General features: G+C 40.8%; 1 protein-coding gene across 3 annotated transcripts in view; it reads right to left on the bottom strand.

The window, feature by feature from the left end:
* The window catches only part of LOC149319336 (gamma-aminobutyric acid receptor subunit gamma-3-like), a 490,924-nt gene that overhangs the window by 2,987 nt on the left and 469,407 nt on the right, over positions 1–18,530 (bottom strand). For all 3 annotated transcript variants that reach the window (XM_089511499.1, XM_089511500.1, XM_089511501.1), the window contains 2 exons: positions 13,948–14,100; positions 2,467–2,663 (listed from right to left, as the gene is read on the bottom strand). In XM_089511499.1, coding sequence (XP_089367625.1) covers positions 2,467–2,663; positions 13,948–14,100 — 350 coding nt within the window. The remainder of the gene's footprint in view (positions 1–2,466; positions 2,664–13,947; positions 14,101–18,530) is intronic.

The raw sequence follows: 18,530 nt of genomic DNA, 5'->3' as shown, positions 1-18,530 counted from the left end.
TTATATCTAATAACTGATGATGTTATTATAATTTATTTAATATTATTTTGTGTGCACAAAATTATGCTTTCTGTGCAAAACACACACAAACACATACACAGAACAAGTCAGGAATTGTGAAAACTTTTTGTTTTCAAAGATTTTCATACAGCTGGAAGAAAATTGCAACAAACAAACAAACAAACAAACAAAAAACAAACAGCAACCCCTCATTGGTCCCTTTGGGAAGACAAATAGTGAAGAATCACATTCCTAAAAATGTGTGCTTCATCAGACTATCATATATTTTATGATCCTTGTGTAATACCCATGATTTACTCTTGGTTTTAAAGCATCACATGGGAAAGATAACACACATATTATCACAGAAGAATATATGTATGGCTCAGCCATTCTTGAAACTTTAATGTAATGCCATTTTCCTCAGTGATGGTTGCCCCTCTCCCAGTGCCAAAGGGGCAGTTAATTCCATCTAGGTCTTAGCCTGACTTTAAATGAAATTGTCCAGGATGCTGAATTCTGTCAGTGAATAGCTTCACCACCTTGCACACCTCCACTAAATTTCAGAGTTAAATGTGAAATAGATTTGCTCCTGCATGCACATTTGATCCACCAACTGCTACTAGTCTTGCTGGATGTGTAACTTCAAATGGCAACCCTGCTCCTTTGTTTTTAAAACATGCCAACAAAAATTCAAAAAAAGGGATATGTGGAAACTGTACTACTAAAATACAGTATCTTTGTAAAAAGAGAAAAGAGAGCATTCATATACTTGTATTAGGTGGAAAAAAAACCTACATTCTATGGTGCTATAAATATCTCCATACCATAATAGTGCATCTTGCAATAAGTTTGAGCTGTCAGTATACATACCACTTATAGCATTCAGGCTTAAAGTGAAAGAAAACTTGTTGCAAAACAAACCTAACTTTCCCTCCTGGCACAGGATGTCATGAATATTAATATGCCTCCATTCCAAACCAAAACAAGAAACATTACAGAAAGAACATTTTTTGCGCTTTGCACCATCACCTGGCTTTTATGCATGAAGGAAGAGAAACAATTTATAAATCCTTAGGCTGAATTTGCAGGGTAGAAATAATCCAGTTTGATACCACTTTAACTGCCATGGTGCAGTGCTGTGGAATTCTGAAAATTGTAGCTATCTGACAGAGAAGCCTAAATGTTTCACAAAAAGTACAATACCCAGAATTCTATAGCATTCAGGCATGGGCATTAAAGTGGGGTCAAACTTGACTATTTATTTAGTGTGGATCCAGCCTCAAAGCAGGGACACACCTGCTCCATCCTGGAGACAAGAGATCTACAGAGGTGAGCAGGTGCCACTTATCTCCATGAAGAGGTTTCAAGATTGCAGCCTTCCAGTGTTCCTTGTAGGAAGGATCTCATGCACTTACATGTATGGTTGGAATAAAAAGAAGACAAACAACTGGAAATATACAAACATTTTCTTGGGTATAGAACTAGAAAATAAAGCCATAGCAGAGATGAAACCTTAGCAGAGGTGGATTTTGAGCTAAGTTACTAAAATTTAACCACTATCATGGTTTCATAAACTCTCAGTAACCTGGTCAATTTCTTTCATTGGGCACACCCATTTTGCATATCAGAAGACAGTTTCCATATTTTCATGATGTGCTTTACAATGCCACATGCAAATGAACTGGACTTATAACTACTAGTAAGAGTCAGCTTTGCAGGTAGAGCATGTTGGAGAATGCCAAGTGAGCATCTAAAATCCAACAAGGTCTGGAGATCAACTGAGGCCTTTTATATTTCTTGGCTAGGACTACTTCTCCTGAGCTCCACCTCTTCCCACAGGGTGCAAAAAACTTCTGGGGACAGATGTGGTTCCATGACTGTGAAAGTCTCAGAGAAAGGAATGTTGTCACAGTGCTGGAACTAAATCGAATATTGGTTTTTATTGATAGATATATTGTGATGTTTGCCTTTCATGATGTGGAATTTATAAATGATTCTGTGAACCGCTTTGATCGTCTCAGAAGAGCGGTATATATTATTATTATTATTATTGTTGTTGTTGTTGTTGTTGTTGTTGTTGTTTGCCAGTGCTGATTGGGGATCAGAGGTCTCTGTCACAGAGATCTCAGACTCAAGGATCCCAGGATTTCTGGCTCAGGGTTATCAGATTCTCTAGTAATGCTTAGGCCTAATGGCTCCTCAACGTTTGAGCCTATGTCCGAACCACTGCTGAACTTATGCCAGAACTGAACAGCACTTCTGTGCCAACTTGATAACTTTATTACATCCCCATATCCTGCACATGCCCTATATTCATGCCCTTCTTATATTCCTTTACTGATGTTATGCAGCATTATATGTTATAACATTGGTTTGTAACCAAGGAATGCAATGACTGAACGCAATCCAATGTCTACTAATGAGAGGACCATGTTCCCTGCATTAAATTTCATCTCATCTTACCGACTTTTTCTTCTTTTTACAGTGTGGCTTTCTGCAACTTGAATAGTAGTTGAGTGTTGCATACTCCATCAGAGCAGCAAAGACAAATAAGAAGCACACAGTCACAAACAGGTCCATGGCAGTGATGTAGGAAACACGGGGTAAAGAATTTCTGGCAATGGTGCTGAGAGTTGTCATAGTTAATACGGTGGTGATACCTGTAAAGAATAACATGTATTTTTTTTATTAGAAAAAATTTATTACACCAACCAACCAAAAAGAATAAAACATAAAGTAATAAACTTCAAGAAAAAAATAGTACATAAACTTTTAGCATACCCCCCACCCCTCCCACCCCTTCTTCCCATGGTCTTCCTGCTTTCAGACTATTTCTGTCTATTCCAACTTCTCTTGTTTAATTACATCTAGAATGAAAAAATTAACATACATATATATAAACAAAATCTAACCATTAACACACACATATAAATACAACATAAACATAAACAAATTTTTCCTTCTTATATTATCTCCTTTTATAGATTACAGATTCTATTACTCGCAACCGTATGTTATAAGTTTCTGTTGTTGTAATTTCAAAGTGTATACTTAAACCATACCTACAGTAAATGTTGGACCCCATTCTTGGCTTAGGTAGTCTATCAAAGGACTCCATTCCTATTTATACTTTCCCAGCGAATTGTTTCTTATTATTTGTGTAAGTTTGTCTGATTCCATATACTCATAAATTTTCCAAATCCACTCTTTTAATTCTGGTACTTGGTTAGCCTTCCATTTTCCCGCATATATTATCCTAGCTGCCGTTGTTAAATAAAATAGCATTTTCCCGTGTTTTTGTTCTAAATTGTCATCCATTATTAAACTTAACAAATACATTTTAGGATCTAGAAAAAAGTTTGCATTCAGTTTTAATATTTTTTTTACCTGCGTATGTATCATTAGCTAATAATTCCTAGCCTTATCACAAATGCACCACATGTGGTAAAATGTGCCTACTGCTGAATTGCATTTCCAACATCGAACTGATTTATTTTTTGTCATCCTTGTGATCTTGTATGATGTAAGATACCACCTGTATTGCATCTTGTAAACATTTTCTTTAATATTAATATTTACCGTATATCTTATTCCTTTATGTCACATTTTCCCCACAAATTAAGTTATATGTTATGACCCACATCTTGGACCCAATTCACCATACAGTGTTTAACCACCTCATCTTCAAAGTTGTATTTGTTTAATATTTTATAAAATTTTGAAACCAAGTGTTCCTTTCCTTTAAAATTTTTTTCAAAGTCTGCATCCCAATTACGAATTCTCGGATATTTTAAATCAGTCCCAAACCTTCCTTTAATTTGCCTGTATAAAAACCAATCCTTTTTACATCCTTCTTTTCTCAAATCCCCTTCAGATTTCAGTTTTATTTTGTTCTCTACTGTTATGGCCAGATCTTCATATGTTAACCATTTACCATTGTATAACTGATTATTTTTAAAGAAAGATTCATTTGAGGAAGTCCATTTCGGAATTTTGTTCCTCCATTGGTTTTTCACTTTTATCCATATCCTTAAAAGAGATCTTCTAATTATATGACAACTTTTTGTCTATTATAAATTAAGTAACTGTGGCAGTATACAGACCACACCTTTGAGGCGGCCTGTTTCCGCCCCTTTCCTCACCGGGTTGGGGCCTCAGCTGCCACAGCGGCAGCCTCTGAGGCCCCGATCCACCGCTTTCCAAGCCGCGGGGAAGCAGCAAAAGGCCGCTTCCCCGCAGCCTGGAAAGGAGTGTCCTTGGGGCTTCATGCCCCAAGGACACGCGACGGTGGAGGGGACAAAAAGAAAGGGGCCACTTGTCCCCTTTCTGATTTGAGTCCCTGGCACAGCTGTCTAAGGGCTGCGCCCAGTGATGCAAAGCTGGAAGGAGCTCCATTTCGGAGCTCCTTCCGGCACCGCAGAAAGGACGCCCCAGGTGCCCTCACGTGGCATCAGCACGTCACTTCCATGCCACTCCGTTTGGAGGCGGCGCAGTTGTGATGTCCCAATGGTGGTGCCCATGTAGAATGGGTGCCGCCATTTTGTATGTACTAGGTACGTACTAGGGTTAGGGCATCCGGAAAGGACACCCTTTCCTAACCCTAGTACGTACCTAGGACATACTTTGTGCGCATCTGGAATGCGCCCATGCCACCCATATAAAATCTCAGGTCCTTCTAGACACTGTCCTTTTATTGGATAATCTAATCCAGTCTATTAACTAATTTAAACCACATGCATAGTAATATAGTTTTAAATTTTGGAGTGACAAACCACCTCTTTCAATCAGATATTAGTTTCATCCTTATTCTAGGTTGTTTTTACCCAACCAAATGAGAAACGATATATCCTTGTTCCATATTCTATGTATTTTATGTGTATTACCCTACTAGAAAGGCCCCTTCCCCTCCACCACTCCCTTCTCCTTTTGTGTCGTGTCTTTTTAGATTGTAAGCCTGAGGGCAGGGAACCGTCCAATTAAAAAGATTGTATGTACAGCGCTGTGTAAATTTGTTCCAAGGTACATCATTAGTAATTATTTGTAAATTTTGAAACAAAAATATCAGTTTTGGAAGAAGTACCATTTTGATCGCTGCGATTTTCCCCATCCAAGATAGATTTAAATTATTCCATCTGTTCATTTCTTTTTTAATTTCATTCCAGCACTTCCCATAGTTATTTTTAAATAGTTCCGTATTTTTATTTGTTACACACACACACACACACACACACCCAGATACCTTACTATTTTTTGTAATTTAAAACCTGATTTCTCCTTTAGACACAGTTTATCTCTTTCACTCATATTCATGATTAACATTTTGTTTTTTCCTCTGTTCATTTTGAACCCTGCAGCTTTCCCAAATTTCTCTAATGTATTTAATACTATATCTTCCATTGGGTCAGATAAAAATAGTACCAAATCATCCACGTATGCTTTTAATTTACATTCTTCTCCTTTAATTTTAATACCATGAATCAGTTTATTGTCTCTAATATTATTATTTAAAATTTCCAAAGTGATAATGAATAAAAGAGGTGAGAGGGGGCACCCTTATCTGGTGCCTTTTTGTATCTCAGTTTTGTTAGTTGATTCACCATTAATTATCAGTTTGATTCACCATTAATTATCAGTTTCGCCTCTTGTTCTCTATATATCTCCAATATCCAATTAACCATATTTCCCCCCAGCTCTATCTCTTTTAGTGTTGCTATCAAAAACTTCCAATTTACATAATCAAAAGCCTTTTCAGCATCCATGAATATTAAAACTGATTCTTTATTTATATTTCTTCATGATATTCTATTAAATTGATTATTGTTCAAATATTATCCTTTATTAATCTCCCTGGTTATAAGAATTTTTTTGAGGCGTTCTGCTATTACTAATGCAAAGAGTTTATAATTGGAGTTAAGTAGGGATATAGGCCTGTAATTATTAATTATTATTATTATTATTATTAACCTTTATTTATAAAGCGCTGTAAATTTACACAGCACTGTACATACAATCTTTTTAATTGGACGGTTCCCTGCCCTCAGGCTTACAATCTAAAAAGACACGACACAAAAGGAGAAGGGAGTGGTGGAGGGGAAGGGGCCTTTCTAGTAGGGTAATACACATAAAATACATAGCAATACAGGAAATGATTCAATAAAACAGACAACAAAGAAACATCAAATAGCAAGTGACAGTTATGCAATGCCTGGGAACGCTTCTCTGAACAGGATGGTCTTCAACTCCTTTTTGAAGCTGATTTCTCACATCTGTCCTGTCCTTATTTTCTTTAGGTAATAAAATTATGTTTGCACCATTACATGATTTAGGAAGACCATTTTGTTGAATTTCATTAATTGTATCTAAAAGTTAATTCATTAGGTCTTCTGCAAATGTTTTATAAAAATTGGCAGTAAAGCCATCAGGTCCAGGTGTTTTCCCAACTTTACTTTTCTTTATTGCTTCTTTTAATTCATGTAAAGTTATTTGTTTTTCAATTTCTAATTTCTGTCTTCAGTAATTCTCCTTATATTTTATTCCTTCATATATTGATTTATATTTTCTATAGATATATATTTGTCGGTATATAAATCTTAATAATAATTTAAAAAGGCATGTTTTATTTTTATTTATTTTTTGTTCTGACACTATAGAGTCCTCAATCTTTACTTTCAATATTGTTCTTTTTTCTCTTTCTTTCCCTAATTTGTATGCCATGAATTTTCCCAGTTTGTTTGAGAATTCAAAATATTTTTATCTAGTGAACTAATTTATTTTCCAATTCTTCTGTCGTAGCCATCAAAATCTGCTTTTGTATACTCGTTATTTCTGCCAAGATTCTTTTTGATGAGGGGTCTTTTTTAACAAGCTCTTCCCTAGACTTGTATTTTTACATGATTTAAATGGGGAAAGGGTCAATGCAGAATGGAACTTTAACTGAATTATTCAATTGGCCCTCAGTATCTATGGATTCTTTAGCCACAGATTCAACTATCCATGGCTAGTTGAAAAAAAATTAATACTATTCTAATATCATTCCTAAGATTTTAAAAAATTAACAAAGGAATAATGTAAAGTAATATACGATGTAATACATGCCATTTTAAAAAAAGTCTTAAAGATATAAATCAGTAAAAGAGTGCATGTTTACAAGCTTTTGTAGTCAGTTCTAAAAAGCCTGTCAGAGAAGTTTTCTATTTCAATGGAAGGACAACAAGGTTTTGCCGTCCTTAGGGAGGGACTTCCAAAGCCTGGGAGCAGCCACTGAGAAAGCCCTTTCCCTGTGTTGCTACCAGTCTGTGAAGCGGGAGGGACTGAGAGAAGGGCTGATGATTTTAGAGCTCAGACCCAACATATAGAGTTTCATTGGTCATAACTTGAACTTTGAATTTTGTCTGAAAATGAATGAGTACCCAATGGAGCAGTTGTAACAAGGGAGTTGTGTGCTCCTTATAACCTGCCCAAGTCAATAGTTTGGCTGCAGTTCTTTCAACCAACTAAAGTTTCAAGCACTTTTTAAAACCAGCACCTTATAAAGCACATTACAGTAATCCAAATACAGTACAGTCAGCCCTCCTTATTCATGGATTTTTTTTATCCAGATTCAAGCATCCACGGCTTGAAAATACTTTAAAAATATACAAATCCCCATAGGCAAACCTTGATTTTGCCCTTTTATATAAGTGGCACCATTTTACTGTGCCATTATATTTAATGGGACTTGAGCATCCATGGATTTTGGTATTCATGGAGGGTCCTGGAACCAAAGCCCAGCAGATACCAAGGGCCCACTGTATAGCTAAGCTGTGTATCACCATGAATGGATCAGACATTTCCAGGAGCTGATGCAAACGTTTTAGCTGTGCAAGTGTACTCCAACCTACCATAGAAACCTAGGCCTCCTGATTTAGGCCTCTTGAATGTAATCTGTCTAGTATAGGATGAATCCTTGTTCTGTGAACTATCTTTCTACTGACCAGGAGCACCTCAGGACAAAGCTTCAGTTTGTTTGCCTTGTCATTCCATGAATATATAGGATATAGTACAAATAAGGCCTCTGTCTCTGGTTTAGCTGTTTATGTAATAAAGGGATCCCTGAAGAATTTGATATTTACAGATTAAAATTTTGCTATCTAACAATTTTCATACTTCTCTGAATGTGTGGTGATGTTAGAGGTGGTAGTTTAAATGTATCAAGATATGCATGTCCACAGCATTTTGTGACAAAATATGCATAAAATTACATACCTGAAAATATGTATTTTGAGGCAAAATGTATAATTTGAATGGCTTTTATTTTGACTCTAAAAATTCATGTCAGTATGAATTTTTAAAGTCAAAATAAGTCTGGAATTTTTGGTAAAACCAAGTATAAGTAACACAAACTTCCCATGGATAGATTTATTTATCCCTTGTAATATATCTGTGGCCCGGTACAGATGAGCCAGAGATTGTTGTTGTGGCAACCATACGGCCGCGACAACAATCTGCAGGAAAAAGGAGCTCCAAAATGGTGCCATTTCCGTTCTGGGGCATTGTGGTGATGTCATGCATGGACTGCACTGTTTGGACGTGGTGTACGTGTGATGTAATCGATACGTGCACTGTGTGGATGGCGCTGCATAACAGTGGCGCCATCCACATGAACTCCATATGAAATTTCACAACAAAATGCACATTTCTCTATATGTGATGAATAACTCAAATATGTTTCTCTGTGTCTCCGACTGATGCAGTGATTAGGGATGGCATCTCTCCTCTAAATGCCTGTCTGGAGTCGGTAATGGGCTGGATGAGGGAAAACAGACTCAGCTTGAATCCAGAGAAAACGGAAGTACTTGTGATAGGTTCTCCTGGCCCAGGAAAGGAGATTTCTCCACCTGTCCTGAATGGGGTCACGCTCCCCCTGAAGGACTCAGTTCGCAGTCTGGGGGTGCTTCTGGACTCGTCGCTCCACCTCACATCTCAGGTGGATGTGACAGTCAGGAGCACCTGTTATCAGCTTCGGCTGATACGCCAGCCGCGACCCTACCTGGGCTGGGGGGACCTTGAAACGGTGGTGCATGCTCTGGTAACTTCTCGGTTGGATTTCTGTAACGTGCTCTACATGGGGCAACCCTTGTACCAAATCCGGAAGCTTCAATTAGTACAGAACATGGCAGCAAGGTTAGTCACTGGATGTCCCAGGACTAGCCACATAACACCTATTTTGCAAGATCTTAATTGGCTGGCTATTTGCTTCCGGGTGCAATACAAGGTGTTGGTTATTACCTATAAAGCCCTAAATGGCTTGGTGTCCGGGAAAGCAGCCAAAGGGCTGATAAGGCAGCTAGTTCCCAAACAAACAAACCCCCTCCCAGCACAGCAAAGTCAGTGTAAGCTACACAGTCCTGGAGATTCACAGTAGTTCTACCAAAAGGGATTACCAAGAGAATTGTCAGACGGTCCGAGGTTCAGGGCAACAGATAGGCAGGTCGATAAAGCAGTCCAAGGTCAAGGTTTCCGGGTAGTCAAGACAAGAAGCCAAAGGAGCCAGAGACAGAGTCTTTCCTCTAAAAGAGTCAGATATCCACTGGCAAAGAACCACACATGCTCTAGGTGCTTAAGAAGGCAAGGAGCCGGCCTTCAGCTGTGTCTGATTACGAAGACGCTTCTGATAAAGCCTCCGAGATCTTCGAAGGCCCTCTCTTTCTGCTCGACGCTCATTGAAGGTAGGCACACTGCCCAGATCCTCCTCCGTGTCCACAGCTTCGGCACCAGGCAAACTTGACTGCTGAATCTCTGGAGGGGCCATAGACTCTGCTCCAGCAGAACTAGGGCCAGCCTCTGGCTCCTCCGTTACAGGTTCAAGCCCCAGGGGCTCTGGCTCCTCCATTACAGGTTCAGGTCCCAGGGGCTCTAGCTCATCCTCTGAGTCCTCCAAGCCATCCTCCAGGCTGGGCATGACACTTGGGCCCAGGGTACTTGGAGGACTGCCTCTCCCCATATAATCCGCCCCGCACTCTCAGATCGGCCGGGAAGCAATTGTTGAGGGTTTCTAAGTTGAAGTACACCTTGACTGCACAGAGGGCGTTTTCCAACTCAGCCCCGCAGCTCTGGAACTCCCTTACTGGTGAGCTCCGCTCTGTTGCCTCCCTTGACCTGTTTAGGAAGAAGCTCAAGACCTATCTCTTCCAACAGGCTTTCCCCCATGTGTCGTGATATCTGCTCTCTCCCCATCATATAAGTTGTCTTCCAGCTAGTTTTGTTTTGGTTTTTATTCTCTGTAATTTTATGGTGTTTTTAACTCTAGAGTGTTTTTATGATGTGTATATACTGTTTGTTCAAATTGTATAATGTTTTATACCCTTGTTGTAACCCGCTTTGATCTCTTTTGGAAAAGCGGGCTATAAATAAACATTATTATTATTATTATTATTATTATTATTATTATTATTATTTGTGACTGCAATGGGTTCAGAAGATCTGGGACAAAGTTCTGTATGGGAAATGTTGAAGAGTCAGGGGGAACAGCCAGGGGAATGAATCTACTATTCTACAGAGTCTGCTGCCTGAGGAGGTTGCCTCATGATGCCTAATGACAGAGATGACCCCAAATACAACAGTGCCAAAATCCCCAACAGGATGCATACTTGCTGTTCCCACTGAGAGAGAAGACCCTTCCTCAAGGCATGAGAGGAATGGCTTCCCCCTTGAAAAATGGCTTCACTGCTGCAAGGCAAGACAGAGCTCCAACGAGCCACCCATTGTATCACACATTCTCATGATACTTCAGGGAAGTGCTTCTTTCAGTCCCTCTACCATCACAGACATGTTTGGTGGGAACACAGGAGAAGGCCTTCTCTGTGGCTGTTCCTACACTCTGAGACTCCCTTCTCAGGGAGGCTAAATTGTGATCGTCCTTGCTATCCTTTTGTAATCCAATGAAGATTTTTCAATTCCAGAAGGTATTCAGAAAGTGATTGCTTTATATAATGGATTTTCTGTTTTACTGCTGTACTTTTTTTTAATTTATGCCTCTAAAAATATAAGAAATAAAAATCATAAAATTAATGTTTAATGTAGGTTTAATTCTACAGAAAAAATCACTTTATTTCAATCTTAACTTCTGATATGTTTTTAGCTATATGTGGTTTTCTTTGAATTTCTTTTTATTCTATAAGGTGCCTTGAGTCCCACTTTTGAAAGAAAAGTGAGCTATAAATAAAGTGATAAACTGATTGACTGATATGATGCTACACTAGTCTTCCCCAACTTGGTATGTTTCCAGATGTCTTAGACTTCAACTCCCATTATTTCTCAATATTGGCTTTGGCAAGGAATATCCAGTTGATTTTAAATTGTGAAATTTAAATTGGTATATTTTAATGTGTCTGGATGACATAAATGTGTAATGGTAGTCTTAATCCTATTTTATGTGTTTTAACCTGAGTATTTAAATGGTTTCATGTCTTCAGTTATATATTATATTTTAATCTTTCTTGTACCTTGCCTCAAGCCTTAGGGTGAGGTGGGTAAGAAATAAAAATGTGTTGTTGGTGGTGTTGTGTTGCCTGAGATTTTGGGAATTGTAGTCCAACAGTATTCCCCACCCATGCTCTAATTACTGTCTTGTAGCCGGGGTGGACTCTTGAAAAGGAAGACATTAGACTCCCCTTTCCCCACAATCTGCTGGATTTAAGCTGTCATTATGGATCAGTGTTCTGCAGGCATCTCTGAAACTTTCTAAAAATATATTTTTTCCCCTTTACATATTCACTGCCTTTGCAACTGAATGTTTTTAACTTTCTGTATTTCCCACTGGCTAGAATGGCATTCAAACATTTAAAAGATAATACCCTGTTGTGATTAAACTTCTAACCTCTGCCTCCCTATAATCAGATTGGTGCACCACAATCAGCAAGCCACTTCTGGAAAGCTTGGCCCAGAGAGATTTTTCCCAGCTGCATAAAGCCACTTGACATTTACACCACCTTTGTTCTTTGATAAAAGTCAAGCATTGTGAAAATATAATTCGAGAGCATGCTCTGTCATTTTGTTGCACTTTGGTGGGACAGAGGAGAGAAAGCTATTCACAGCTGCGCTTGATCCCTACTTATCTCAATTCCTAGGCCCAATTTTAAAGAAGAGGGGGAAATTAAGCAATGCCTGGCTCTTACTGAGAGCAAGTCATCCACATCCAGTAGGTCAGGAAAAGGGGGAAACAAAGGTTTAAGTAGGGGTAAGCCATTTGTGGTCTCCTACTTGTGGTTTGAGTTTTGCTAAAGGACAGAGCTTTAGGGAGTGGGCAGGGTTTCCCACTGCTGTTCCTAGTGGCAAGTGCTCCTAGACTGAAAAATGGAGAGGGATCCTATACCTTTAATGGCTGTGTAGAAGCAGCAATTTCAGCAGGTTTTGTTCTCATGCTACCAGGAAACAAGTGACACCTGCTGATATTTCCTTTTCTACACAACCATTAAAGAAACAGGAGTCCACCCAAGTTTCAGCCTGAATTTTACATGAACTGTCCAAAGGGCTGAACCCGATCCCTGAAATGGCTTTAGTGGAAAGACTTTGGAATGCTTGGAGTAAAAACTGGAATGGATTCAAGCCCCATTGGCATGGTAGTTATGACTCACACAGCCTGATGTAGAGACTTCAAATGGCTCCAGTGAAAAGACCTTGGAAAATTTGGACTAAAACCTGGAATGTATTCATGCTGCACTAGCATGGAAGTTATGATCCACCACAGCTTGATGTAGAGGTTGCATGCAGAACTTTGTAGGTTAGAGCCTACCGAAATGCTAAAATGCAATGGCTGATATCCTACATCCACCTACAATTCAGGCACCCCTCCCATCCACTTGGAGTTGTCAAGCCTCTCCCCAGATAATCCCCTACTGCTGATTATCAGTGGCATTGAGGAGGAGGAGGAGAATCAGACCATGAATTGGCAGCTTGACTCAGCTAGGGGAGGGATGAGAGTGCACACACAGATGGGGTACACCTTCCTTTTGCTTCTCCCAGGAGCCCAGAGTAGCTGCATCTTCATGGTCGGGACTGCCTTCCCCTTCCAACCAGAAAGAAGCAGCAGTGTCTTCTCCTGGGTTTTGACAGATGCTTCAAACACAGCCAAAGAAGCATCGAAAAGCCCCCTGCCATGCAGTCAGGCATGTGGCTTGATGCCAGCATTGGGGTGCCATCGGGGGCATGCATGCTAGACTCTTATTCCCATCAGCCCCAGTCAGTCCCCATCAGCCTCTTCAGACCCAAAAGAAGTGGCCTAGAGCAGGGGTCAGGGGCACTCCACATTGCTGTGTTTTGGGGCCACTCCTCTAACTTTCTATTAGGTTAGTTACAAGCTGCAAGCTGGGAGGCCACTCTGTGTGTGCCTTCATGTTTTTTATAAGGCAAAGAATATTCAGAGATGATGTTGCCAGTTCCTTCCTCTGAACTATCACCTACAATACTCCTGTCCAAGTCCTAACCAGGACTGGTCCTGCTTAGCTTCCAAGATCAGACGGTGTCTTTAGGGTATTCATACCAAACATTTTCTCCTTTCTTCCTATTTTTTTCCTCCTGAATTCTATTTTGTTAACATCCAGCCAGAGGAAAAGTTCTGATAAGTTTGAAAGTTTGCATAGCATTTAAGATGGGCAGGAATCCCAGAGAGGGCACAAATAGTAAATGATTAGGAAAGTGTAAGTGAGAATATGGATGCAGACAGAATAGAGAATTGTGGACACTCATATTTCAAATGCTTTAATCATCCTGGGACTAGAGGATGGCTGTGGTAGCCAGGAATATGCCTATATGTGCAGAAGGGAAGTTGAATTTATGAATGCAGTATGAATCAAATGATTATAAAACAATTGTCCATTGTAAATTAGAAGGAATTTCTGTATTACAATAGAACCTAAGGAAGAGTCACATACATCAAACAGACCCCCCCCCCCCCCGAGATCTTACCTAGGGCTGTTCTTGCTGGTGTGGCATCTTTTTTAATCCAAAATGATACCCAGGATAAGACAACTGTTAATATACAGGGAATGTATGTTTGAATAGTGAAGTATCCCATTCTTCTACTTAAATCGAAGTATATAGTCATGACTATATAATCACCTGCAACAATAAAAATTCATATCATTGGATAATTGGCTTGCATTCACTTGTTAACAGTTTGGTGGGTGTTTTGACTGAATGAAATCAAAATCAGAGCATACCTCCAGAATCACCTGAAATGCTAAGCATCATAGACATCAGAGCCAATTTGTGAATTTTGTTGCCAAAGCACAAGATGATGCCTCCCTCCATTCCACATGCATAAGCTGAACAGTTCACATCTGACTCTCAGTTCAACACTCAAAACTGGAGAGAGTCCTCTGACATAACTAAAAGCAAGCTGATATAAGTAATGCAGAGCAGCCTTAAAATAACATCTTTGAAGGGGGGAATGTCCTGGGGTTTGAGAAGAAGCGGGGTACCCCTCAGTGTCTGCTACAGTAAGATTTTTTGCCTGACTCTGCCTTATGGAAAGGCTAGACCTGTTAAACTTCAAAGCTTTCTGAATATAAAATGATTTTCTATCAGGAATATCAAGATCAAATAGTCTGGAGGGCCATTTCCAACCAGAGGTTCCCTGAGGTTGCACACTCCATTTTTTTAATACAACAATAATGAAACATTCCAACTTATCTGAATTTGATCTGAACCTACAATAATAATAATAATAATAATAATAATAAATTTTATTTCTACCCCGCCCTTCCATGGATATGATCAGGGCGGCTTACAAAATTTATAAAAAACAGTTCAATACAGGAAACTCAGTATAACAGTTAAAAACATTACTACAAAAAACAAAAATCAGGAACAGGAAGCACTAAAATACACATGTCAAGGGCAAGGAAAAAGGGAAAAAAGTTTACATCGGTCCGGAGTCAAAAGGGGAAAGTAGGGGGCAGGAAAATAAACAGACAATTTAAGGTGGGAAGGCCAGCCGGAATAGATATGTTTTCAGCTGTTTTTTGAAGACAGCTAATGAGGCGGCGGAGCGAAGCACTGCAGGGAGCTTATTCCAGAGTGAAGGGGCAGCAATAGTAAAAGCCCTCTGTGAGGTCCGTATAAGGTTAGTCCTAGGGACCTCCAACAATTTAGTCCCGGAAGTTCTGAGTGTGCGAGGCGGATTATATGGGGAGAGGCGGTCCTCCAAGTACCCTGGGCCCAAGCCATTTAGGGCTTTATAGGTCAAAACCAACACCTTGTATTGAGCTCGGAAGCGAACAGGCAGCCAGTGAAGATCTTTTAAAATAGGTGTTATATGGTCCGACCTGGAGCTACCAGCGACCAATCTAGCTGCCATGTTCTGCACCAATTGCAGCTTCCGGGTTTGGTACAAGGGTTGCCCCATGTAGAGCGCGTTGCAGAAATCCAATCGAGAGGTTACCAAAGCATGTACAACAGATTCTAGGTCCTTTCGGTCCAGGTAGGGACGCAGCTGGCATATCAGCCAAAGCTGATAACAGGCACTCCTGACCGTCGCATCCACCTGAGAAGTCAGCTGGAGCGACGAATCAAGGAGCACTCCCAAGCTGCGCACCGAGTCCTTCAGGGGGAGCGTGACCCCATTCAGGGCCGGGTGACAGATCTCACCACCAGAAACCGGGGAACCTATCACCAGTACTTCCGTTTTCCCTGGATTCACACTGAGTTTGTTCTCCCTCATCCAGCCCATTACCGACGCCAAGCAGGCGTCTAGAGGAGAGATGCCATCCTTAGTTACTGCATCAGTCGGAGACATAGAGAAAGTTATCTGGGTGTCATCAGCGTACTGATAACACCGCGCCCCATGTCTCCGGATGATCTCTCCCAGTGGCTTCATGTAAATGTTAAATAGCATAGGGGATAAAATCGCTCCCAGGGGGACACCAGATGTCAGGGCCCTCCTATCGGAGCGACAGTCCCCCAGCTCCACCGTCTGGGATCTGCCCGAGAGGTAGGAACGGAACCACTGCAAAGCAGTGCCCCCAATTCCCAACTCCCTCAGGCGTCCCAGAAGGATACCATGGTCGATGGTATCGAAGGCCGCTGAGATGTCCAAGAGCACTAACAGGGACACGCTCCCCCTGTCCATGCCCAGACGGAGATCATCAACTAAGGCGACCATGGCAGTCTCAACTCCATAGCCCGCCCGGAAGCCGGTTTGAAATGGATCCAGAAAATCAGTGTCGTCCAAGATCGACTGAAGCTGGAAGGCGACTGCTCTCTCGATCACCTTGCCCAAAAAAGGTAGCAGCGAGATGGGTCTATAGTTATTATGAAGCAGGGGGTCCAAGGAGGGCTTCTTTAGCAGGAGTTTAACCACTGCTAATTTTAATTTGGATGGAAACTGACCCTCACTTAGAGATGTATTGATTATGTGATGTAACATTAGTCGCACCACATCTCCCCCCTGAGCTGTCAACCATGAGGGACAGGGATCAAGAGAGCAAGTCGTCTTCCTAACACTTCGGAGGATCTTGTCCACGTCATCGGTACTAAAAACTCAAAGTGATCCAGTATAACAGGGACCACGGATGCTTCGGACACCTCTCCTGTAGGATCTGCACAAAAAATGCAACCTGAACTCAATCAAAATAGATACATATAGGATCACCTACATCACCCTTCAGGAGATTCCAATCATGTAGTTATTCCTTCATTTATTTATTACAACAAACTCTGATCTGAGAAAACCAGTATAAGGTAGTGCTTATCATGCTGGACTTGGAATAGGGTCAGATCCCTGCTTGACCATGGAATTTACAGTGTGACTTTGGCGCGTTACTGACCGCCCCTTTGAGGTGGCCTGTAGGCGCTGCTTTCCCTGGTGTATTGGGGCCTCAGCTGCCAGACCGGCAGCCTCTGAGGCCCCGATCTGCCGCTTTCCAGGCTGCGGGGAAGCGGAAAAGGGCTGCTTCCTCGCAGCCTGGAAAGGGGTGTCCTTGGGGCTTCAAGCCCCAAGGACACCCCGCGGCGGCGGGGAGGAGGAGAAAGGGGCCACTTGGCCCCTTTCTCCCTTGCGTTGCTGGGCGCAGCCGTCTGAAGGCTGCGCCCAGCGACGCAAACCAGGAAGGAGCTCCGAAACAGAGCTCCTTCCTGCTCCGTGGAAAGGGCGCACTAAGCACCCTGGCGCGGAGCGACAACATCATGTCCGCGCCGCCCCGTATAGAGGCGGCGCGGTCGTGACGTCGTCATGGCGGCCCCCATGTGGAAGGGGCGCCGCCATTTTGTACAGACTCAGTCCGTACTAGGGTTAGGGGTGTCCGGAAGTGATGCCCCTTTTTAACCCTAGTACGGACTGAGTCTGTACTTAAAGGCCCGTCTGTAATGGGCCTTTGAGTCATTCCTTACTTCCCTTACTTAGCACTCCAGCCAGCCCTCGAAAGATGGATATACAATTATAAATCTATGAAAATGTCAGTTATATGTGATGTCATTGGCTAAAAACACTGAAAGGAGTGGCAGACATGTTTCTCACAAAACTATTGAACAGGATAGTGACTGCACAGTTTATCCTGTGTCTTGGTTCCTAAATGGCCTAGAGACTTTTTAAAAAATGAAACATAATCCAGTCCAACTAAGGGTCCAAATAGGCACTTGGTGGGAATCCTAGAATATTGTTAAACACTGTAAAGTGGTTAGTGTGTCAGCCATAGATATATGAGTACAAGTTCTCAATGAGAACAACCTCAAAACATACATGAGCTTTGAAAATAATTCCATTATTTATGCAGAGTGCAATATGTCTACTTAGGGAATCCCCAAAGTATCTGATTGGGACACATTGTTTTATTGTTGACAGTATGCTTTAAATCATATTTTTGAAACCTAAATGGAAACTTAAGAAAGGAATGGATTTAACTGAGCAGTCCTCTATGGGTCTATTCAAAAGTAAGAGCCATTGAGTTTAATGGGGCGCACTCCCAGGAAAGTGGTTGTAAACTGCAATCTTGTTCAGAGCAGTACATTTTCAGTGGGATTGTGATAGAATAAGTGGTTTGAAGATACCACCCTTAAAAGAAAGCACTCAGACAGTATTATGTAGCACTATATTTTCTGTGAAATCATCATGTGCCATTTTAAGAATACCAGATCCTTTAGCACACTGAATGCTGAGTTTGTGGCGTAGTAGACTTCCAGTGTTTGAAAGCACATGAACAACAGATTGATAGGGAATGTGAGATGTGCCAGTGCCAGGAGAATATGTCACATAGCTTTTGCAACATAGAGTATATAGGTAACTGCATACAACGTGATGAAGCAATCCTTCCTCTAACATGAAAAAAATGTATGAAATAATATGGCAATATAATATGGCAAATGTTTTACAAATAGAAAAAGATGACAAAATAACAAAAAAGAGGAGGTTATTATGTTTTGCTTTACATTGTTTCAATAACGAATTACTGCCTTACCTTATTTCTTACCATGTTACTTCATAATAAAATGTTATTGATCTCAGTATTATATAATTGTAAACATGTAAGAAAAGCGACACAGGAAATTACAGG

Source organism: Sceloporus occidentalis, unplaced genomic scaffold (genome assembly GCF_023333645.1).
Source record: "Sceloporus occidentalis isolate IW3139 unplaced genomic scaffold, rSceOcc1.0.p SCAF_2, whole genome shotgun sequence".
Taxonomy (NCBI): domain Eukaryota; kingdom Metazoa; phylum Chordata; class Lepidosauria; order Squamata; family Phrynosomatidae; genus Sceloporus; species Sceloporus occidentalis.
Note: the sequence above shows the minus strand (reverse complement) of the source record. Positions and strands in the feature narration are given on the sequence as shown.